The sequence below is a fragment of the Giraffa tippelskirchi genome, chromosome 1, assembly GCF_054371585.1.
Source record: "Giraffa tippelskirchi isolate mGirTip1 chromosome 1, T2T-mGirTip1v1.2.pri, whole genome shotgun sequence".
NCBI lineage: Eukaryota > Metazoa > Chordata > Mammalia > Artiodactyla > Giraffidae > Giraffa > Giraffa tippelskirchi.
In genome coordinates this window covers 178,110,717-178,135,100 of record NC_137275.1, presented here as the reverse complement: position 1 = coordinate 178,135,100, position 24,384 = coordinate 178,110,717, and the positions used below count along the sequence as shown (strand labels likewise).

The 24,384-nt window shown below is 42.6% G+C and overlaps 2 protein-coding genes across 2 annotated transcripts in view; one reads left to right on the top strand and one right to left on the bottom strand.

The window, feature by feature from the left end:
- GNE (glucosamine (UDP-N-acetyl)-2-epimerase/N-acetylmannosamine kinase) overlaps positions 1-24,384 on the top strand; it is a 94,584-nt gene that overhangs the window by 61,338 nt on the left and 8,862 nt on the right. The gene's annotated exons all lie outside the window — the stretch shown is intronic.
- Positions 20,758-22,704, bottom strand: CCIN (calicin). Its single transcript, XM_081508894.1, has one exon. It carries the CDS (start codon positions 22,586-22,588, stop codon positions 20,822-20,824), a length of 1,767 nt encoding a protein of 588 aa, XP_081365020.1. The 5' UTR covers positions 22,589-22,704; the 3' UTR covers positions 20,758-20,821.

The window sequence follows — 24,384 nt, the reverse complement described above, 5'->3', positions numbered from 1 at the left end:
GAGGCTGTGGGAAAGAAGTTGAGGAATGACATGGTGAAGGTCCAGGTGGGGCAATAGTACAGAGCTGGATGGGGAGCATTGATGTGAAGTCCCTACTACCACAGGAAGTAGGGACTAGGAGAGATGCAAGGAAGAAAGAATGATCATAAAGCATATCTGCAATCACCAAAGCCACTGGTTTACTGCCTCTAGGGAGTTCCAGTGATTGACAGGAGACAGAGAAGACCTAGGAGATACACAGGAGGTAGCTAGAAGTCTACACAAGGAGGGGAGCTCCTGGCCTGGAATGGGAGAGATGGGGAGAGGGAAGTACCGAGTGACACAGCTGGGAAGAGCTCTTGGTTGTGGGGAGAGGCAGAGATGAGACTGCACAGGGTCCTTCCTCAGCACTCTGCCAAAGCCTGACCAAGGGCCACATGGTGACGTCTGAAGGGTCTTTGTTGAGAGATTAATACACAGAGCTCACTCTCAAAAGCGAGAAAGGATCTGATCCAGAAGAAGGGTGGTAAGAATTGCATGTGTACTAAGTCACTTCAGTTGTGTCTGTCTCTTTGTGACCCTGTAGACTGCAGCCCACCAGGCTTCTCTGTCCGTGGGGTTTTCCAGGCAAGAATACTGGAGTGGGTTGCCATTTCATCCTCTAGGGGGTCTTCCCAACCCAGGGATCAAACCTGTGTCTCTTACGTCTCATGCTTTGGCAGGTGGGTTCTTAACCACTAGTGCCACCTGCGAAGCCTTACAAATTATTATCGATTGGTGCAGATGGTGGTGCAGTAGGAATGTGAAGAGGACAATGGTGAGCAAGCAAAGAATTGAAAAGACAGAAGGGAGGCAAGTCATATTTGATTGAGAAGTCCTAGAAAAGTTTCATGCAGGAGATAAGTTCAGTATCTGTTTCTCCCACTAGACCTTTAGCGGAGGGCAGGGGCCATGTATGCCTTACTTATCTTCGTATTCTTAGGGTCTTGCATTATGCCTGGCACATAGCAAGTGTTCAGTAAATATTTGTTGCTGGAGTTGAATGGCACTTGAGATGCGTCTCAAAGGAGACAGGTTGTGCAATATATATGATGGAGAGGAAGAAAGGCAGGCTGTCCTCTGGGTAGTGATTTGGCTAGATGGAAGAGCAGGAAAGTAAATGGATACAGCTGAAGAAGGTGTGTGGGAATCAAATCATGGAGGGCTTGAGTGCCAGGTAAGAGTTATTATTAAATTTTCAGAAGCTGTGAGGAGCCTTTTAAGGATTTTCCTCAGCCAGTGACTCAGTCAGAACTGTGTTCTGGAAGAATCTTCTGGCAGCTTAGGCAGTTAGCCTAGGAGAGGGTTTTGAAAGCAGAGAAAACAGTAGAAAAGACTGCGTCTGTGGCTCAGGAGCAGAGGTAGGGGGCCAAGGATGATATTCTAGGTAACAGAGCAGTGGGCTTAGGTGGAAGGAAAATAATGCAGATAATACACATAGTATTTGGTAAGTGGGAGGCAGAAGCAGAGATTAATATTTACAATGTATTAGAAATTATGTCCCTTGCAACTAATTAAGTTTTGAAAAAATTTAGATGTCACTTTAAAAATGCACAAGAAGCATGTAGATTTTAAACACTTCTTTTAGGGAGGGTACTTTTTATCTTGTTTGGAGTTCATGGTGATTCTCTTGAATCTGTAGTTTGATTTCCTTTGCCAATTTGGGAAATTCTTAGCCATTTTCTCTTCTGCTATTGCACCATTCTTTCTTTATTCACCTTGCTAAAATTACATTATAAAACCTATCCCTCATATTCCATGTTTTTTTTTAATGCTATTTTCTGTGTTTTTAGGAGGCAGAAAGAGAGAGAGGAGATTCACAGATAACTTTTATAGCTTGGAAAACCATGAACAGAAATAGCCACAACAGGAAAAGCCGGTTGTGTGGAATGGGGAAGGAGATGAGACAAATGAAGAGGTCAGGTGTGGACATATTGAACACAAGGGACCTGTGAGATATTCAGGAGACATTTCACAGGATGTTGGAAATCTAAGTCTGAGGTTCGGGAGAGAGGAGGATCTAATTGCAGCAATGGTGGGCAAGTTATTTAATAGTGGTTAGACATAGTTGCAACGCAGCAGCAGCAGCAGCAGCATAGTTGAAAAGAGAATTAATGAACCAGAAGATAGAGCAGAAAAATATCCAAGATGAAACAGAACCAAAGGATGAAAAACACAGAAAAGAGCATTTAAAAAAAAACTATATGTAAGGGTAAAGGAAATCAAACCACAGACTCAAGATAATCACCATGAATTCCAGGCAAGATAGAAAGTACCCTCCCTAAAAGAATTGTTTCAAATCTACATGCCTCTTGTGCATTTTTTAATTGACATCTAAATTTTTTCAAAACTTAATTAGTTGCAAGGGATATAATTTCTAATATATTGTAAACATTGATCCTTTCAAATAAAATTGTTGCATTGCTTTTTAAAATGTATCTGGTGGCATCTAAATACCATAGTAATTTTATACTCACCATAATCCATTTTAAAATGATAGCTTTTCATTAATAAATCTCAGATTCTTACTTTTGCTCCATGAACACATATTCCAACACTTGCCCCATCATGCTTCCTAATAATAAAAATATGTAATATAATTAACTTTTAAAAATATACCCCATTACCATAGTAAAGCTCTGAATGTTAAAATTTTGTTTTGCATTGAGATCATTATTAGCAGTATACATTTAATCAAAGCAACAAAATAAACTAGAAGATTTTACAATTACTAAATATTACTAAATATAAAAACTTTATTAGAACTTCATGTCTTAAAAGATCTTGATGGGCTTGTATTATCTATCACAGTGTAATTAGAAATTAGTACCTTAAAATAACCAACATGATTTGTTACAATTTCAGAGGGTCAAGAATCTAAGGGGGATCTCTCATGAGGTGACCTCACATGGCTGTTGTCAGGAAGCCTCAGTTCCTTGCCACATGGGCCTCTCTAAAGAGTTGCCCATAACACAGAAGTTGACACCCTCAAGAGTGAGTAATCCAAGAAAGAATGAATGACCAAGACAGAGGCTTGGTATCTTTTTAGTAACTTTATTGAGATAAAATTCCATACCATATGATTCACCCATTTTAAAGTATACAGTTCAATGGCTTTTAGTAAAAACACAGAATTGTCCATCTATCACCACTATAAATTTTAGAACATTATTGGTGGTGGTGGTGGTCTAGTTACTAACTCATGTCTGACTCTTGTGACCACATGGAAAGTAGCCCACCAGGCTCCTCTGTCCATGGGATTTCCCAGGCAAGAATACTGGAGTTGGTTGCCATTTTCTTCTCCAGGGGATCTTCCTGACCTAGGATCGAACCAGGGTCTCCTGCATTGCAGGTGGATTCTTTACCGACCCAAAAAACTTTGAATGTTTAGTTTCCACTTCTCAATACTCTTAAGTCCTCCAGCTCTAGACAACTACTAATTTTCTGTTTTCTGTCTCTACAAAGTTGCCTATTATGTACACTTTATAAAAATGGAGTTATAGAACATATGGTCCTTTGTGACTGACTTCTTTCATTTAGCAAATGTTTTCAAGATTCATTCATGTTGTAGCATGTCCCAGTACTTTATTCTTTTTTATAGCTGAATAATATTCCATTGTATGGATATACCACTTTTACTTATGAGTTGATGAACACTTTTAAACTATTATGTATGATACTGCTATGCACATTCATGTATAAAGCTTTTGTGTGCATATATGTTTATTTCCCTTGAGTAGGTGCACCTAGGAAAGAAATCAATGGGCATGAACTCAGCATTCAAAAAAGTAAGATCGTGGCATCTGGTTCCATCACTTCATGGCAAATACATGGGGAAACAATGGAAACAGTGACAGACTTTATTTTCTTGGGCTCCCAAATCACAGCCACGAAATTAAAAGACACTTGCTCCTTGGAAGAAAAGCTATGACAAACCTAGACAGCATATTAAAAAGCAGAGACATTACTTTACTGACAAAGGTCTGTATAGTCCAAGCTATGGTTTTTTCAGTAGTCATGTGTGGATGTGAGAGTTGGACCACAAAGAAGGCTGAGTGCCAAAGAATTGATGCTTTTGAACTGTGATGTTGGAGAAGACTCTTGAGAGTCCCTTGGACTGCAAGGAGATCCAACCAGTCAATTTTAAAGGAAGTCAATTCTTAATATTCATTGGAAGGACTGATGCTGAAGCTCCAATACTTCGGCCACCTGATGTGAAGAGCTGACTCATTAGAAAAGACCCTGATGCTGGGAAAGATTGAAGGCAGGAGTAGAAGGGGACAACAGAGGATGAGATGGTTGGATGGCATCACTGACTCAATGGACATGAGTTTGAGCAAACTCCGGGAGATGGTGAAGGACAGGGAAGCCTGGCGTGCGGCAGTCCATGGGGCTGCAAAAAGTTGGACATGACTGAGTGACTGAACAGCAACAATACCCAGTATATATATATTACTGGTCATATGGTAACTCCATGTTTAATCATTTGAGAAATTGCCAGACTTTTCCAAAGTGGTTGTACCATTTTACACTCCCACTAACATTGTTTGAGGGTTCCATTTTTCTCCACATTGTCACTAATACTTATTATCTGTCTTTTTTTAAATGTAGCTGCCTACTAGGTATGAAGTGGTATCTCATTATGGTTTTGATTTGCATTTCACTGATGGCTAATAATATTGAGCATCTTTTCATGTGCATATTGGCCATGTGTGTATCTTCTTTGAGGAAATGTATTCAGATCCTTTGCCCATCTTTACATTGTTTTTTCTCTTATTGTTGAGTTGTAAGACTTCTTTATGTATTCCTTGTCTTGTATGTGCTTTTCAGTTGTTTTCTCAATTTGTGTCTCTTCACCTTCTTGATCGTGTCCTTTGAGACACAAAAGTTTTTAGTTTTTCTGATAGTTATTTATGGTTTTGGAGTAATATCTATGAAACTATTGACTATCCAAAGTCATACAGGCACCTATGTGAGACTCATAAAGGTTTTTTAAAAATTCAAAATCAGGAATAAAAATAGGATCACTGAAGAGTCTAAAGACATTATAAAGATTATAAAAGGATATACAGATAAATATATGTTAACAGATTTGAAAATATAAATGAAATAGAGAAATTTCTAGAAAATACATCTTAAAAATAACAAGGAGAAATAGAACTGTGTATTCCTATAACTATTAAAAACATTTTAATAAATTAAAACTCTTCACACAAAGAAAATTCCATTTGGCCTCATTAGTGAAAATTTCAGTCTTCACAAAATTCTTCCAGAGAATTTTGAAAGGGAGAATATACTTCTCAACTGATTTTACGGGAAGCATAATGATACAAAACCCAACAAAGACAGTAAGAGAAAGGAAAATTATAGGCAAAGTCATTCATGAATATAGTTGAAAAAAACCTGAGTTGGGAGTAAGATGAAGTCAGCACATTCCCCCTGGTCTTTCCCACTGAGTGCAGATATGAAACCTATCTGCATGCACAGAGCAGAAGCTATCTGAGGACTCTGAAAAGTAAACAGTGGCAGACAAATCAAGGAAGACCAAAATATGAAGCCCTGAACTGGCAATGAGTTCATCATTTTTATCCTCTGGTCTTTCTCCCACTTGACCTCAGATGTGGGCATGGCTATGAGAAAGTACATGGCAGAGTGGGCTAAGTATAGCTCTAGCTTTTATTTTCTCTGGCTAGAGAACCAAAAAGAGTAACCCTGGGGAACTGAAGAGTCCAAGGGAGATCATGGAGAATGAGGAGCTTGGGAGAGTGTGTTTGCAAATTCATAGGCTCAGCCCTTAGCTGTAGTTTGATTGATCTCGTCTTAGTCTGCATGTATAAGACTTAGAGAACTGAATTTACCCTCAGCCATGTCCAAGGACAGAGAAGCCCCAGCAAGATGGTAGGCGCTGGAGCGGTGGCTGTGCGGTGCTGGAGGGACTGTGAGGAGATACCCCATGTCTGCTGCCCAGTGCTGGAGTGGCAGGTGCACAGCGCTGGAGTGACTATGAGGAGATGCCCCATGTCCAAGGGCAGAGAAGCCCCAGCAAGACGGTAGGAGGGGTGAAATCACGTTTAGAATCACACCCCATACCCTGTAGAGATGCTCAGAGGGCTCAAACATACCTTGTGCGCACCAGGACACAGAGACCCCACAGAGACTGTGCCAGAACTGTGTTTGGGTGTCTCCTGAGGAGGTATGGGTGAGCAGTGGACTGCTGCGGGGGCAGGGGCTCTGGGTGCAGCAGACCTGGGTACAACATAAACCCTCTTGGAGGTCACCATTAACCCACCATAGAGCCGCCAGAACTTACACAGGACTGGGGAAACACTCTTGGAGGGCACAAACAAAACCTTGTGTGCACCAGGGCCCCGGAGAAAGGAGCAGTGACCCCACAAGAGACTGACCCAGACTTGCTTGTGAGTGTCCAGGAGTCTCTGGCAGAGGTGTGGGTCAGCGGTGGCCTGCTGCAGAGTTGGGGGCATTGAATGTAGCAGTGAGTGCATGGGACATTTTGAAGGAGGTCACCATTATCTTCATTACCTCCACCATAGTTTGGCCTCAGTTCAAACAACAGGGAGGGAACACAGCTCCACCCATCAACAGAAAATTGGATTAAAGATTTACTAAGCATGGCCCTGCCCATCAGGCCAAGACCCAGTTTCCCCCTCAGTCAGTCTCTCCCATCACATAGCTTCCATAAGCCTCTTATCCTTCTCCATCAGAGGGCAGAGAGCTTGAAAACCACAATCACAGAAAACAAACCAATCTGATCACATGAACCACAGCCTTATCTAACTCAATGAAACTATGAGCCATGCCATGTAGGGCCACCCGAGACAGACAGGTCATGGTGGAGAGTTCTGACAAAATGTGGTCCACTGGAGAAGGGAATGGCAAACCACTTCAGTATTCTTGCCTTGAGAACCCCATGAACAGTATGAAAAAGCAAAAAAATAGGACACTGAAAGATGAACTTCCCAGGTCATAGGTGCCCAATATGCTACTGGAGATCAGTGAAGAACTAACTCCAGAAAGAATGAAGAGACAGAGCCAAAGCAAAAACAACACCCAGTTGTGGATGTGACTGGTGATGGAAGTAAAGTCCAATGCTGTAAAGAGTAATATTGCATAGGAACCTGGAATGTTAGGTCTATGAATCAAGGCAAATTGGAAGTGGTTCAACAGGAGATGGCAAGAGTGAACATGACATTTTAGGAATCAGCAAACTAAAATGGACTGGAATGGGTGAACTTAACTCAGATGACCATTATATCTACTACTGTGGGCAAGAATCCCTTAGAAGACACTGAGTAGCCATCATGGTCAACAAAAGAGTCCAAAATGCAGTAGTTGGATGCAATCTCAAAAACGACAGGATGATCTATGTTCGTTTCCAAAGCAAACTATTCAATATCACAGTAATCCAAGTCTAAAGAAAGAAAGTGAAGTCGCTCAGTCATGTCTGACTCTTTGCAACCCCATGGACTGTAGCCTACCAAGCTCCTCTGTCCATGGGATTTTCCAGGCAATGGTACCAGAGTGGGTTGCCATTTCCTTCTCCAGGGGATCTTCCCAATCCAGGGATCAAACCTGGGTCTCTCGCATTGCAGGCAGACGCTTGACCATCTGAGCCACCAGGGAATGCCCCAACCAATAATGCTGAAGAAGCTGAAGTTGAATGGGTCTATGAAGACCTACAAGACCATCTAGAACTAACACACACACAAAAGATGTCCTTTTCATTATAGGGGACTGAAATGCAAAAGTAGGAAGTCAAGAAATACCTGGAGTAACAGGCAAGTTTGGCCTTGGAGTACAAAATGAAGCAGGGCAAAGGCTAACAGAGTTTTCCCAAGAGAACGCCCTGGTCACAGCAATCACCCTCTTCCAACAACACAAGAGAAGACCCTACACATGGATATCACCAGATGGCCAACACCGAAATCAGACTGATTATATTCTTTGCAGCCAAAGATGAAGAAGCTCTATATAGTCAGCAAAAACAAGACCAGGAGCTGACTGTGGCTCAGATCATGAACTCCTTATTGCCAAATTCAGACTGAAATTGAAGAAAGTAGGGAAAACCACTAGACCATTCAGGTATGACCTAAATCACATCTCTTACGACTATCCAGGGGAAGTGACAAATAGATTCAAGGAATTAGATCTGATAGAGTGCCTGAAGAACTATGGATGGAGGTTCGCGACATCGTACAGGAGGCAGTGATCAAGACCATCCCCAAGAAAAAGAAATGCAAAAAGGCAAAATGGTTATCTGAGGAGGGCTTACAAACAACTATGAAAAGGAGAGAAGCAAAAAGCAAAGGAGAGAAGGAAAGATATACCCATTTGAATGCAGAGTTCCAAAGAATAGCAAAGAGAGATAAGAAAGCCTTCCTCAGTGACCAATGCAAAGAAATAGAGGGAAACAATAGAATGGGAAAGACTAGAGATCTCTTCGAGAAAATTAGAGATACCAAGGGAACATTTCATGCAAAGATGGGCACAATAAAGGACAGAAATGGTGTGGACTTAACAGAAGCAGAAGATATTAAGAAGAGGTGGCAAGAATACACAGAACTATACAAAAAAGATCTTCACGACCCAGATAATCATGATGGTGTGATCACCAACCTAGAGCCAGACATCCTGGAATGCAAAGTCAAGTGGGCCTTAGGAAGCATCACTATGAACAAAGCTAGTGGAGATGATGGAATTCCAGTTGAGCTCTTTCAAATCCTAAAAGATGATGCTGTGAAAGTGCTGCACTCAATATGTCAGCAAATTTGGAAAACTCAGCAGTGGCCACAGGACTGGAAAAGGTCAGTTTTCATTCCAATCCCAAAGAAAGGCAATGCCAAAGAATGCTCAAACTACTGCACAATTGCACTCATCTCACACACTAGCAAAGTAATGCTCAAAATTCTCCAGGCCAGGCTTCAGCAATATGTGAACTGTGAACTTCCAGATGTTCAAGCTGGATTTAGAAAAGGCAGATGAATCAGAGATCAAATTGCCAACATCCACTGGATCATCAAAAAAGCAAGAGAGTTCCAGAAAAACATCTAATTCTGCTTTATGGACTGTGCCAAAGCCTTTGACTGTGTGGATCACCACACACTGTGGAAAATTCTTCAAGAGATGGGAATACCAGACCACCCGACCTGCCTCTTGAGAACCTGTATGCAGGTCAGGAAGCAACAGTTAGAACTGGACATGGAACCACAGACTGCTTCCAAATTGGGAAACAAGTACATCAAGGCTGTATATTGTCACCCTGCTTATTTAACTTATATGCAGAGTACATCACGAGAAATGCTGGGCTGGAGGAAGCACAAGCTGGAATCAAGATTGCTGGGAGAAGTATCAATAACCTCAGATATGCAGATGATACCACCCTTATGGCAAAAAACGAAGAAAAACTAAAGAGCCTCTTGATGAAAGTGAAAGAGGAGAGTGAAAAGTTGGCTTACAACTCAACATTCAGAAAACTAAGATCATGGCATCTGGTCCCATCACTTCATGGCAAATAGATGGGGAAACAATGGAAACAGTGGCTGACTTTATTTTGGGGGGCTTCAAAATCACTGCTGATGGTGATTGCAGCCATGAAATTAAAAGATGCTTACTCCTTGGAAGAAACGTTATGACCAACCTAGACAGCTTATCAAAAAGCAGAGACATTACTTTGCCAACAAAGTTCTGTCTAGTCAAAGCTGTGGTTTTTCCAGTAGTGATGTATGGATGTCAGAGTTGGAGTGTAAAGAAAGCTGAGCGCCGAAGAACTGATGCTTTTGAACTGTGGTGTTGGAGAAGACTCTTGAGAGTCCCTTGGACTGCAAGGAGATTCAACCAGTCCATCCTAAAGGAAATCAATCCTGAATATTCATTGAAAGCACTGATGCTGAAGCTGAAACTCCAATACTTTGGCCACCTAATGAGAAGAACTGACTCATCTGAAAAGACCCTGATGCTGGAAAAGATTGAAGGCAGGATGAGAAGGGGATGACAGAGGATGAGATGGTAGGATGGCATCACCGACTCAATGGACGTGAGCTTGAGTAAACTCTGGGAGTTGGTGATGGACAGAGAGGCCTGGCATGCTGCAGCCCATGGGGTCGCAAAGAGTCAGACATGACTGAGCGACTGAACTGATGTCCCAGATTGGTCACTAGGTGGCCCAAACATAGGACAGATTCAAATACCCGTACAAAATCTTTGAAGATTGGAATGAAATTCTAAGCACAGCCCATAGGAGGTCAGTTGGAATTTATATCCTGAAACTAGTTTGGTCAATTATATATTAGTACAAAAATATCCACATTCTTCATAGGATTTAAATAAGACCCAAAGTCTTATGTCATAGTATTCAAAATATTTAAGGTACAATCTAGAATTACTTGGCATATGAATAACCAGGAAAATCTCAACTCACACACACACACACAAAAGACAGTCCACACATATCAATACCAAGATGATTTAGATATTGGAGTTATCTTACAAAGACTTACATCAGCTATTATACAAGTGCTCTTACAAATAATTGTAAACACCCTTGGAACAACTGAAAAATTAGAAGGTTTCAGTAAAGAAATGATAAAATACAAAGAATAACAAAATGGAAATGTTTGAACTGGAAACCTTTAAAAACAAAAATTTAAAAAACTCAGATAGTCTGAAGTCAGGCAGGTTGATTCCTCCAGTTCCATTCTTCTTCCTCAAGATTGCTTTGGCTATTCGAGGTTTCTTATATTTCCATACAAATTGTGAGATGATTTGTTCTAGTTCTGTGAAAAATACCATTGGTAGCTTGATAGGGATTGCATTGAATCTGTAGATTGCTTTGGGTAGAATACTCATTTTCACTATATTAATTCTTCCAATCCATGAACACGGTATATTTCTCCATCTGTTTGTGTCCTCTTTGATTTCTTTCATCAGTGTTTTATAGTTTTCTATATATAAGTCTTTTGTTTCTTTAGGTAGATATATTCCTAAGTATTTTATTCTTTTTGATGCAATGGTGAATGGTATTGTTTCCTTAATTTCTCTTTCTGTTTTCTCATTATTGGAGTATAGGAATGCAAGGGATTTCTGTGTGTTAATTTTATATCCTGCAACTTTACTATATTCATTGATCAACTCTAGTAATTTTCTAGTAGAGTCTTTAGGGTTTTCTATGTAGAGGATCATGTCATCTGCAAACAGTGAGAGTTTTACTTCTTCTTTTCCTATCTGTATTCCTTTTATTTCTTTTTCAGCTCTGATTGCTGTGGCCAAAACTTCCAAAACTATGTTGAATAGTAGTGGTGAAAGTGGGCATCCTTGCCTTGTTCCTGACTTTAGGGGAAATGCTTTCAATTTTTCACCATTGAGGATAATGTTTGCTGTGGGTTTGTCATATATAGCTTTTATTATGTTGAGATATGTTCCTTCTATTCCTGCTTTCTGGAGGGTTTTAATCATAAATGGATGCAAAGCCACAGTCATCAAGACAGTATGGTACTGGCACAAAGATAGAAATATAGATCAATGGAACAAAATAGAAAGCCCAGAGATAAACCCACGCACATATGGACACCTTATCTTCGACAAAGGAGGCAAGAATATACAGTGGAGAAAAGACAACCTCTTTAACAAGTGGTGCTGGGAAAACTGGTCAACCACTTGTAAAAGAATGAAACTAGAACACTTCCTAACACCGTACACAAAAATAAACTCAAAATGGATTAAAGATCTAAACGTAAGACCAGAAACAATAAAACTCCTAGAGGAAAACATAGGCAAAACACTCTCCGACATAAATCACAGCAGGATCCTCCATGACCCACCTCCCAGAATATTGGAAATAAAAGCAAAAATAAACAAATGGGACCTAATTAAAATTAAAAGCTTTTGCACAACAAAGGAAACTATAAACAAGGTGAAAAGACAGCCTTCAGAATGGGAGAAAATAATAGCAAATGAAGCAACAGACAAACAATTAATCTCAAAAATATACAAGCAACTTCTGCAGCTGAATTCCCGAAAAATAAATGACCCAATCAAAAAATGGGCCAAAGAACTAAACAGACATTTCTCCAAAGAAGACATACAGATGGCTAACAAACACATGAAAAGATGCTCAACATCACTCATTATTAGAGAAATGCAAATCAAAACCACAATGAGGTATCATTTCACACCAGTCAGAATGGCTGCTATCCAAAAGTCTACAAGCAATAAATGCTGGAGAGGGTGTGGAGAAAAGGGAACCCTCTTACACTGTTGGTGGGAATGCAAACTAGTACAGCCACTATGGAGAACAGTGTGGAGATTCCTTAAAAAACTGGGAATAGAACTGCCATATGACCCAGCAATCCCACTGCTGGGCATATACACCGAGGAAACCAGAATTGAAAGAGACGCGTGTACCCCAATGTTCATCGCAGCACTGTTTACAATAGCCAGGACATGGAAGCAACCTAGATGTCCATCAGCAGATGAATGGATAAGGAAGCTGTGGTACATATACACAATGGAATATTACTCAGCCATTAAAAAAAATACATTTGAACCGGTTCTACTGAGATGGATGAAACTGGAGCCCATTATACAGAGTGAAGTAAGCCAGAAAGAAAAACAACAATACAGTATACTAATGCATATATATGGAATCTGAAAGATGGTAACGATAACCCTATATGCGGGACAGAATGAGAGACACAGATGCATGGAACAATTTTATGGACTCTGAGGGAGAAGGTGAGGGTGGGTCGTTCTGGGAGAATGGCATTGAGACATGTGTATTGTCATATGTGAAACAGAGCACCATTCCATGTTCGATGCATGTGACAAGGGCTCGGGGCCGGGGCAGTGGGATGATCCAGAGGGATGGGAGGGGGAGGGAGGTGGGTGGGGGGTTCGGGAAGGGGAACACATGTAAACCCATGGCTGATTCTTGTCAATGTATGGCAAAAACTATTACAATATTGTAAAGTAATTAGCCCCCAAGTAAAATAAATAAATTTATTAAAAAAAAAAAAAAATAAATAAATACCCTACTGCGAAGATCCCCTGACGGAGGAAATGGCAACCCAAAAAAAAAAAAAAAAAAAAAAAAAACTCAGATAGATCCCAAAGCAAAATGGAGACGACAGAGGTAAAAGAGTTACTGAATATGAAGATTGATCAGTAAATATTAGTCTGAACAGTGAGAAAAAAAGCTGAAAAGAGCCCCAGGGACCTGTGGAACAACAACAACAAAAAGTGTAACATTTGTTCCATCAGACTTCCAGAAAGAAAATAGAAAGTGTACAAAGCTGGAAAAAATATTTGAAATAATAACAGCTGAAAACTTGCCAAATTTGGCAAAGATATAAATCTACAGATTCAAACACTCAACAAAGATCATGGCATCTAGTCCCATCACTTCATGACAAATATATGGGGAAACAATGGAAACAGTGACAGACTTTATTTTCTTGGGCTCCAAAACCACTGCAGATGGTTACTGCAGCCATGAAATTAAAAGACGCTTGCTCCTTGGAAGAAAAGCTATGACAAACCTAGACAGCATATTAAAAAGCAGAGACATTACTTTGCTGACAAACGTCCATATAGTCAAAGCTGTGGTTTTTCCAGTCATGTATGGATGTGAGAGTTGGACCACAAAGAAGGCTGAGTGCCAAAGAATTGATGCTTTTGAACTGTGATGTTGGAGAAGACTCTTGAGGGTCCCTTGGACTGCAAGGAGATCCAAGCAGTCCATCCTAAAGGAAATCAGTCCTGAATATTCACTGGAAGGACTGATGCTGAAGCTGAAACTCCAATACTTTGGCCACCTAATGAGAAGAACTGACTCACTGGAAAAGACCCTGATACTGGGTAAGATTGAAGGCAGGAGGAGAAGGGGATGACAGAGGATGAGATGGTTGGATGGCATCACTGACTCAATGGACATGAGTTTGAGCAAGCTCCAGGAGTTGGTGATGGACAGGGAATCCTGGCATGCTGCAGTCCATGGGGTCGCAAAGAGTTGGACACGACTGAGCAACTGAACTGAACTGAAATGGATCATGCTTTTTGCATGTCATATCTAAAAAATCTTTGCTTAACCCCCAGTTACAAAGATTTGGTCCATGTTTTTTTCTAAAAGTTTTGTAGTTTTACATTTTACATTTAGAGCTATGATTCATATTGAGTGGAGAGAAGATATTTACAACATGTACAACTGAAAGAGCTCACATCTGGAATATATAAAGATCCCCTACAATCTGCTAAGTACAAAATTAATATACAGAAATCAATGTATTTCTATAGACTAAAAAGAGGAAATGAATTTTTCAAAGAATGCTATATATTTTTAAAGAATATTATATCTAATACACATGACTATATATATTTTAATAATATATATTAATTTTTAAATGTCCAGTACCTAGGAATAAATCTAATAAACATTGCGTGAGACCTCTACAAAGTATAAAATGTTAAGAAGAATTACAGAAGACTCCCTAAAATGAAAATATACCATGTCCATGAATTTTAAAAACTGATATTGTAAATATATGAAACTTCCCTAAATTGATCTATAAATTCAGCACAATCACAACCAAAACCTCAGAAGTTTTGTGGATCTTGAGAAACAAATTCTAAACCATATCAGATATGACAAAGCTATAGAAATGGAGGCTGTGCTATTGGCATAAGGTCAGATGAATAGACCAATGGAATAAGAGAGCTCATAAGCATATCCACCCATGTATGGACATGTGATTTACAACAAAGGGATATTCGTGACCTCAGGGTAAAGAATGATTTCCTCAAGTATCAAGAGCAGTAACCAAAAATGAAAAGACAAATCAGACTAATAAAAATTAAAATATACCATTATGAGTGGAAGGGCAAGCCACAGAATGGGAGAAGATATTTACCACATTTGAAACTGGTAAATGACTCATATCTAATCTATATTTAATTCCAGGGACTTCCCTGGTGGTCCAGTGGTTAAGACTTCACTTTCCAATGCAGGGGGTATGGGTTCAATGGTTCCCTGGTTGGGGAGCTAAGATCCCACATGCCTCCGGGCCAGAAAACCAGAACATAAACAACAGAAGCAATATTGTAACAAATTCAGTAAACTTTAAAAACTTTAAAAATGGTCCAAATCCAACTTTAAAAACGGTCTAACTCAAAAAAATTGAAAAAAAAAAAATTCCAACAAGTCAAAAAGAGAAAATAGTCAGCCAAATAGAAAAAAAGATTTCACAAAAGAGGAAATCCAAATGTCCAATAAACATTAAAAGGTGCTTAACTTTTAATTATCAATCAAGAGAATGCAAATTAAAACCACATTGAGATAATACTTCATATCTGATTTGCAACAGTAAAAATCTGACATACTAAGTATTGGCAAGCATGTAGAAACAACATGAACTCTCAAGTACTGCTGATGGCAGTATAAACTGGCACAATCACTTTGCGAAATAGTTTGGCATTATCTAAAAATGAAGACAGCAATTCCACTTATGTTCTAGATAAAGTTGAGTACACATGTATCAAGATACATTCACAAGAATAGCATTGTCTGTAATTGTCCAAACTGGAAACCACCCAGATATCCATGAACAGGAGACTGGATAAATAAAAGGATACGTTCATATGACAGAATACTATACAGAAGATGGATGGGAAGAACTATACCTACGTACAACAATATGGATCAATTGTGAAAACAATTTGATTGAAAGAAGCCAGACACAAAATAATTCATACAGTACAAGTCTCTTACGTAAAGTTCAAAGGCAGGCTGAAGTAATCTATGTATTAGAAATGCCTACTTAGATGGTAAAGCTATGTGCTGTGCTTAGTCGCTCAGTCATGTCTGACTCTTTGCAACCCCATGAACTGTAGCCGGCCAAGCACCTCTGTCCACCAGGATCCGCCAGGCAGGAATACCGAGCAAGAAACGGGAATTCCCTGGTGGTCCAGTGGTTAGGAGCCTGTGCTTTCACTGCCGAGGGCTTGGGTTAGATCCCTGGTCAGGAAACTAAGATCAAAGAAAAGCAAGGAAGGCATTATCATAAAGCTCAGAGAGCAGAGAAGGGATGTAATCAGGAAGGGGCCACATAGGAGACTTTTGAGGTATTAGCAATATTCTATTGCTTGAGCTCGGTAATGGTTACATGGATATTTACAATAGTTATAATTCATTAAGCTATACAATTATGTATTGTTGCTTTTCTATGTGGGTTATATTCCTAATAAAAAAGGTTTTAAATGTTTCTTACAACTCTGAATAAAGCATTCTAATAAGCGTTTAATGTGTAAAACTGTTCTTATGAACGTAAATGTAGAATTTTTTATGTCATCCTTTAAATGGTACCAAATAGACCCAGGAGAATGGGAGCATTTTCTCATTAATGAGAATGGTGAAAATCCAGAAAGGATATGCTTGGTAGTGGATATTTTCTAACATACTTTTAAAAATCTTTAATATTCTAAGATAGATGGCTTGGTAGGAAGGAATAGAGACTTGTTACGATTCTGTGGCCTGAATGAAATAATGGCACAAAGACTGTCATGTTTCTGAGTCCCACTACCTTTGTACCTTGAGAACTCTTCCTCAAGAATAATACTTTCTCTGATAACAACTGTCATCAAAAATAAGCCCCTGAAAAGATATCCAGCATCACTAAGCATCAGGGCAATGCAAATCAAAACCACAATGAGATGCTGCTTTCTGTCACTAGGATGACTGTTTGTAGAAAGACAGATAATAAGTGCTGCTGAGAGGGCAGAAAAGTTGGATCCCTCATACATTGCTGGTGGGAATGGCAAATGGTTCAGCTGCTTTGGGAAACAGTCTGGCAGTTCCTCAAATGGTTAAACACAGAGTTAAAATTTGATCTAACAGTTCTATTCCTAGGTGTATACCCAAGAGAAATGAAAACCTGTGTGAACACAAAAACTTGTACACAAATGTTCATTGAGCACTACTCATAACAGCCAAGAAGTAGAAGCAAACCAAATGTCTATTAACTGATAAACAGATACATAAAATGTTGTATTTTACTCACAATGGAATAGTATCCAGCCGTAAAAAGGAATGAATTACATGCTACAACATGGATGAACCTTGAAAACATTATGCTAAGTGAAAGCCAGAAAAAAAGGTCACATTTTATATGAAATGTCCATAGAGTCAGAAACTAAATTATTGGTTGCCTGGGGGTACGGAATTGAGGGGGCTAGAGAGTCACAGCTATGGCGTACAGGATTTCTTTTTGGAGTGATGAAAATGTCCTAAAATTGATTGTTGCAATGATTGTAGAACTCTGAATATATAAAAACCATTGAATTCTATACTTTAAATGGGTGAATTACTAGTCAATAATGATTTTAAAAAATGTCCTCATAGCACTGTGCTACTTAACATTTTTAAAGACCTATCTTGGACAAAATACCCCAGTTTATAACACCAGACTTCACACGTCAACACACACACTGTCTAGATAAGACAGAAAAGTATCAATACCACAAACTCTTCTTTGGATATTGATGTCTTGATGAAAGGAATCTTCGCCAACACTTCACTGACACTAGTTTATATCCTTACATGGCATCCAGAGCAGTGCACCCTGGGAAGATTTGGAGTGGTTAAATGTTGCTCTCTGTGTATGCATAAAATGTTTGACAGATCATTTTGAAAAGGAAGATGGGAAAAGAGAACTAGAATGAAATCTCCACCACAGGTGTATTCTCAGATCAATTTTAGGAAAAAAGTTGAGGATCTGAAAACTGATTCCCTTCAAACTATGCTTGTCTGAATTTCCCTTGGAAAGACTTCATGTATTCCAGTTTGAAGACATGGGTTATTGTACAAAAGTCATGTCTTAACAAGACCATAATCTCTGCTATGAATTGCTGAAGCTCTTCTAGCAACAGAAGCCTAGAGTTGAACTCCGATTCCTACATTCAGCTGTGCCAACCTCCTCAGGGCAATAAACCCTGAAGCTTCAGCTTCATGGTCTAACTTTGAAGGAGCAAAGAAGGACCACATTGATTAATATATCAAATTATAATCTCACTATGCTAAAAGGAAAGGAAGGAAGGAAGGGAATCCTACTGCAAGGAAAAGAAAACACTGAGAAAAAGACAACAGTGTCATCAGGAGACAGTTTGGTGGTGTGGTGGGAACAGAAGCCAGATTGAGTGGGTTAGAGTTTGGTCTGGAGCCAGAGAGCAGAGGCAACATTTAGGAAGCTCAGCTGAGGAAAGTGATGGGCAGATAGCAAGAGCTGGACCTCAAAACTGAAGAGGGTTTGTCTTCAGGCTAGCAGAACCTTGAGAATATTTCTGGAATGAAGAGAAGACATCAGGAAGGGAATGTGGAGAGGGAGGGAACTGGGGAGGCTGGAAAGTTGTGAGGAAACAGAACAAGATGAGAGATTGCTTTGAGTCATGGAAGGACACCTCTTCCTCCGAGGTGCAGAAAAGCAGTGGAAGCTCTGGAGAGGTTTTTTTGGGGGGGACAACCGATGACTTATGGTGCTAGATCGTCTGACCTCTATTTCTCTGGAGTTCTGGTGGCAAAATGAGAGATAAGTGGCTGAGAAGAAAGAGAAAGGAAGGGCAGGGCCCCAGGATACCAGAGAAGGTTGGAGAATCAGCAGTAGGGAACGGCCATCTGGTGTCATAAGAGGTGACTGGCTCAGCCAAGCCTGGTGGGGTGGGAGTAGGGCAGCTGGGCTTAGCTGTGTGGGTCTGTAGGACCCTCTTCTTCCAGCTGGGAGATACAATGAGGTGAGCAGAGGCAGGGGCTGCCCAGGATTGGAGAAGAGAGAAATGTGGGGTAAGTCCCAGGGGAGAGAGAGTCAGCTGTGAAGTCCAAGGTCCTGGACTGGAGGGAGCGAAGTAAGACCTGGGCAGAGGGATAGGCTTTGAAGAGAGAGGCCACCCTTCAGGGAAGTCAAGAAGCTGCAGCTGAGTGGGTGAAGCAGGATTGAGTGGGAAAATGAAGGGGATGGAGTAGATATGAACCATGAGGATATGTAAAGTATTCCACATGTATAATACAGTAGCCACTAGCTTCATGGGCCTTGAGGTATGTGGTCAGTCCAAAATGAGCCATGCTGTAAGTGTAATACACACTGGGTTCTAAAGGCTCAATATACAGAAAAATGTTAAATATTTCATTAATAAATGTTTCCATTGATTATTTGTTTAAATGTTAATTTTTAGGTATATTGCATTAAATGAAATATGTTATTAATTTCACTCATTTCTTTTTACTTTGTTAATATGGCTACTAGAAAAATTGAAATTCCATATCTGGCTTGTGTACTACTCCTGTTGCATGCACTGGTGGACACTCTCTCCCAGGGACTGGGACTGCCTTGGTCATCCCCATGGCCCGAGCACCCGGCACAGGGACCTGCGCAGAGAGGCCCCAGTGAGTGTGTGTGTGTCTGTGTATGTGAACTGATGAGCAGATGAGTAAGTGAATTCATGAAGGGACAAGTGAATGGATGAAGGAGGATTATACGTGGTATTCAAGGACTTGGTCAGTTTCTTCTAAATTGTTTAGAATTATACGGAAACACACGAATGAAAGGGAAACAGAGGTAGTTAGAACTGAGGAGAGCTCACTAGGTTTTGAGGTAGGGAGTCCCAAAGAACATTTTATGGAACCTAAGTTAATATCAGGGTCCAAGAACCTAGACCCTTGCCTCATCCCTCTTTTCCTTTTTTTTTTTTTCTTTTATAAAAGTGCTCCCGCAGCACTTTAATATATGCCAGGGACTGTCCTAGGCACTTTGCACATCACATCACCCAGTGAGGCAGGTGCTCTTATTGTCCCCCCTTTACAGATAAGGGAACTAAGGCACAGAGATGTTAATTACTTTCTCAGGATTACCCAGTAAGTGGTGGAACTGGCATTTGAACCAGGTCATCTGTCCCCAGTGTCCAGGACCCTGATACTAAACCATCTTGACTCTCATCCCATCATCTCCCTTATCTCTCCAACAGAGATGTAGGTTTCTTTTTTCTCCCTTTACTCACCTCTCTTCCACCCCCAGTTCCTTAGACCTTGTATTCCTGGAGAAAGTTCCCAATGAAACTTGCTTACTGGAAACATGTAAGTAACCTTTCAACTTGCCCACAAATGAGACACATCATAGCTGCATCGTCCAGCCCAATAGCCAAGCAACCCTGCCTCCTCTCCTGTCCCAACCCCGCACCCTCTGCCCACATCCCCAAGCCTGGCTCACACCACCCTCTCCCTCCCTAACCCAGGAGGCTCCTCTCCCAGACCTGGGATTGGCCCTCCCCTGCCTTCCTGGGAAGACTCAGAAATGAGTGTTGGAGGAGCCTGAGGCTTCACAACTCTAAGCAGGTGCTTTACCTGTCAGTCTAGCATGTGTCTTCAAGGTGACTACAGGGGTATAGGATAGGGAGCCTTTCAGACATCACCTTGGCCAGTGCCTGGGAGATGCCTTGATCTCACCCATCCAGGATCCCCTTCCAGCCTCTGCTTGGATCCCTTCAATGATGGAGTAGCCCTGAATCTTCACCCACTGGGAGCCAGTGCCTGAGATATGCCTCAATCCCACCCACCAGGGACTCTTTCAGCCTCAGCTTGGATCGCTCCAGTAATGGGCAGCCCTGAATCTCCCCCCACTGGGAGTAGCCAGAGCCCAGGATCTCCACCTTCGGGGCCAGAGACTAAAAAGGAACCAACACCTTCCTCTCTTTCTCTCTCTCATTAAATTGTGAATAATAATGCATTTACTTATTCTCCCACTTAAAAAGTTGTTTAAATCCTTTGAAGAATCTTGCAAGGTAGCTTGGCTAGACAGCAGGCAGGACAGTCCAGTGCCTCCGGTGGGGGGGCCAGGGTCTTCCACTCGCCTGCCTTTTGGTCCAGCAGGTAGGCATTTGGATTGATGGTATAGTCCTTTGTCTGGACATCACTGGTTGTGGTGACACCTCCACACACAAACACTCTGTTGTCTCCAATAGAGCATATAGCATGGGACACATCCAAGGGGCAGTTGTTAGGCAAGAGAGGCACTGAGGTGGTTGTCTTGTTGGCCTTTACCTTCTGCAGGTTGATCTCCACACTCTGCCGGTGGCTGTACACACAGAGGATGTTGTCCTGATGAAAAGAGAGCAGGGGCCGGTGGTTGAACTCAATAGGAAAGGTGATACACTGGACCACCTCCCCAGTGTTGGTGTCGAAGCAGTCCACCACCCCGACCCGGGAGATGTAACCCTTCACCAAGCACCGCCCGGTGACAATATACAGGTTCCGGTCACCCTTGGTGATCACGGCTGTGCCATCCATAGGAATGCTCATCTTCCCTGCCAGGCACCAGGCCTCCTTGCGCTCATCATAGCGATAGATGTTAGAGACATAGCGCCTTGGGGCAATGCTGCCTCCCACTGAGTACACTGTTCCCCCACAGGTCACCATGGTGTGGAAGACAAGGCCAATCGGCAGGTCAGGCAACTTGGTCCAGGAGTTGTCGTCCATGTCATACCGCCAAGCTGTCTTCAGCCCTGAAATCTGCTCAGTGGTTCCACCAGAGATGTAGATGTAGCGGCCGGCAGAGGTGGCACTCAGTGCTGCTGCCCGGTAGGGCATCTCTGAGAGCTTCAACCACAGGTTCTCCTGGATGATATAAGCAAACACTCCATCGTTGAACTTGCCGTGGGCCTTCTGGCCACCTAGGATGACCACTGAATCAAGCAGGGCCCCTTTCCGCTGGTAGCTCAGCAGGCTGGTTGGCCTCTCCTGCTTGCGGTCCACAAGGACACTCTCAATCAGGGTTGAGTGGGCTGAGCTGTTCTCCATGCCCATCAGCTTGTTGCTTGCATACATTAGTGTCTTGTTGGAGACAGCATTGAGGTTAATGTAATTGAAGAACTTCTTGAAATACTTCTCCCGCTCATCCTTCCGGAAGTATACCCAATTGATGAGTGCATTGAGAGCCTGGTCTTCGTTGAGTACATGCAAGTTTTCATCTCGGAGCAGGCGGCCAAAGATGATAGGTGGACAGCGCATGAAGTGCATGGAGCCCTCAGGACTGGCCCAGTAGTGGAAGTTGTCACGAATGCCAGAGTAGGCCAAGTCTGACACCTCTTTGAGCTCAAACAACTCAGCCAAGAAGAGGTAGCGCAAGCAGTTGGCACGGCGGATGGACTTGATCAGGAAGTCATTGCAGTGAATTCGAAGGCGGGGTGTGTTGAAATACTGGGCCCCACGAAGGAGCTCCTCCACATTCTGCTCTGAGATCACCACCTTGCCGCTGTAGAAGTAGTCTAGGAGCTGGTCCACTGTGGTCGGACTCAGGTAGTTGGGTTCAATGGTGATAAAGAGCTCGTCAGTGGTCTTCATGTCATGGTTGGAGATGAGGTTCTTCACCAGTGGGGAGACCGCAGCCAGCACATTGCGATGTGCAAAGAAGACATGGTGGTCCACAGTCAGGGCTATGTCCCAGTACTCTTTGCGTTTTCTCTGTTTGTTCAGGTTCTGCAGTACGAAGCTGTTGTAGTTTTTCTCGGTGAATTCCAATTTCATGGTGCTTTTTGATGGGTGAGACAGAAGATCAGCAGCAGGTACTGGAGAACAGACTTTCTCCGGCCTTTGGGATTCAGATTGATGGTTGTTTGCAGAGCAGTTGATCAGGGAGGAGTGGGAATAAGAGAGAGGATGATGTCATAGAATGGATGAGGTCATCACAATGCAGGCCCCCCTCCCTGAGGCCTTTCTCAGAGGCACAGGGCTTTTCTCCCTTCTGATGGCTCTGATCTGCGAAGGCCAGATACCCTGCCAGGACCTAGTCCAGGGCCCAGAACTCAGGAGAAAACTCAGAGATGGGTCACAACTCCCACCTGGGACCTTCAACTTCACTTCAGGGCTGCTTCTGGAATGTCGGGGCCAGTCTGGGCGGGGCTAGTATGGGGAGGGCTATTAGCAAGGCTGGGGTAAGGATTTTTACATCAGCAGAGGAATGTACATTGTACAGGAGGGAAACCGAGGCCCATAGAAGAGCATGAACTTGCCCAAGATCACGTAGCCAGTTGGAAGCAGAGAAGGGCCTGAAACCCAGTCCTTCTGGAACCCACCCTTCTGGGAAGCTCCTAACTACTCAGCTTTCCTCTGTGATTCTCAAGCCCCAAAGCACCTTTCACTGCCAAGGCTCCTGGATATTAGAGAATAAAAAGCTCCGTCCTTTGGCTTCTGACCTTTGCAGCTACAGACATCATTGTTCATATTGGGTTGGCCAAAAAGGTCGTTCGGAAAAATCCGGAAAAATCCGAACGACCTTTTGGCCAACCCAATAAAATGGAGAGGTGGAGGCCCCTCAGGGAGCAAGGACGCAGGAGTTACTCTCGGACCAGGGGATGGGAGGGCCCTCGAAGCCCTGATTATTTCAGTTTTATGGAAAACCGGGCCATTCTGTCCACACTTCCAAGTCTCTAGCTTGTAAAATGTTGGGGGCTGGGATAGGTCAGCTCTCCCCATCAGCTGTGGACTTGGACAAGTTTCTCATTCTCTCTAAACCTCAGTTTCCTCCACTGTGAGATGGGAATAATAGCTGCATCCGCTTAAAAGATGATTAAGAGTTTACGAGAGAAAAGGACCGGAAAATGTTAAGCCCAGTGTTTGGTTCACAACAATCGTTCAACAGATGCTAGCTGCCATTTCACTAGTTCGCCAAGCTTCGGTGTTCCTGGCTGGCTGCTCCTTTCGTAAACACTTGTGGTTCTCTGTGATCGTTGGCAAGTCTGGAAATCCCCATCGCCTCGGCGCGGGCTCCATGCGCCTCAGCCACGCGGTGGCGCTGGACAGTCATCTCCCGCCTGGGAGCTGCGCGCTCCTTCCCGCCCCCCGCACCGCCCCCCTCCCCGCCCCCGGCACTGCGATCGCCGCAAAACACCCTGTGCCCATTTTCCAGACAGAGGTAAAGTCCCAGATAGCGGGCACACGGCCGGGCGGCTAGAGAGGAGACATCCAGAACTCTAGGCGCCCCCCTCGGTGCCCCGCCGGGTGCCAAGTCCACGGCCCAACCCGCCTCTGAGCCGGCGTGGGGCTCCCCGAGTTCCCGTGGCGCTGCTGTGCCCAGGAGGGGATAAGGACTAGCCGGAGCCTCCCACGGAGGAGGGCCGGCTCCTGCGGGTCCCACCCGGATCAGCCTTCGGGGGCTCCCAGCACCCGGCTCAACAGCGCAGGCCCTGGCGGCAACCGCAAGGTCGAACAGAGAGGACTTGGGCTCGGACCGCACCCTTGATCCCTCCAACCTGGGCCCTGAGCCCCACTCCTGACTGTCAGGCCGTCTTTAGCTTCCCTACTAGGAAAACTGTCTCAGCAGC

Coding starts and splice junctions, on each gene's coding strand:
- CCIN (XM_081508894.1), bottom strand. CDS start 22,588: ATGAAATTGGAATTCACCGAGAAAAACTACAACAGCTTCGTACTGCAG.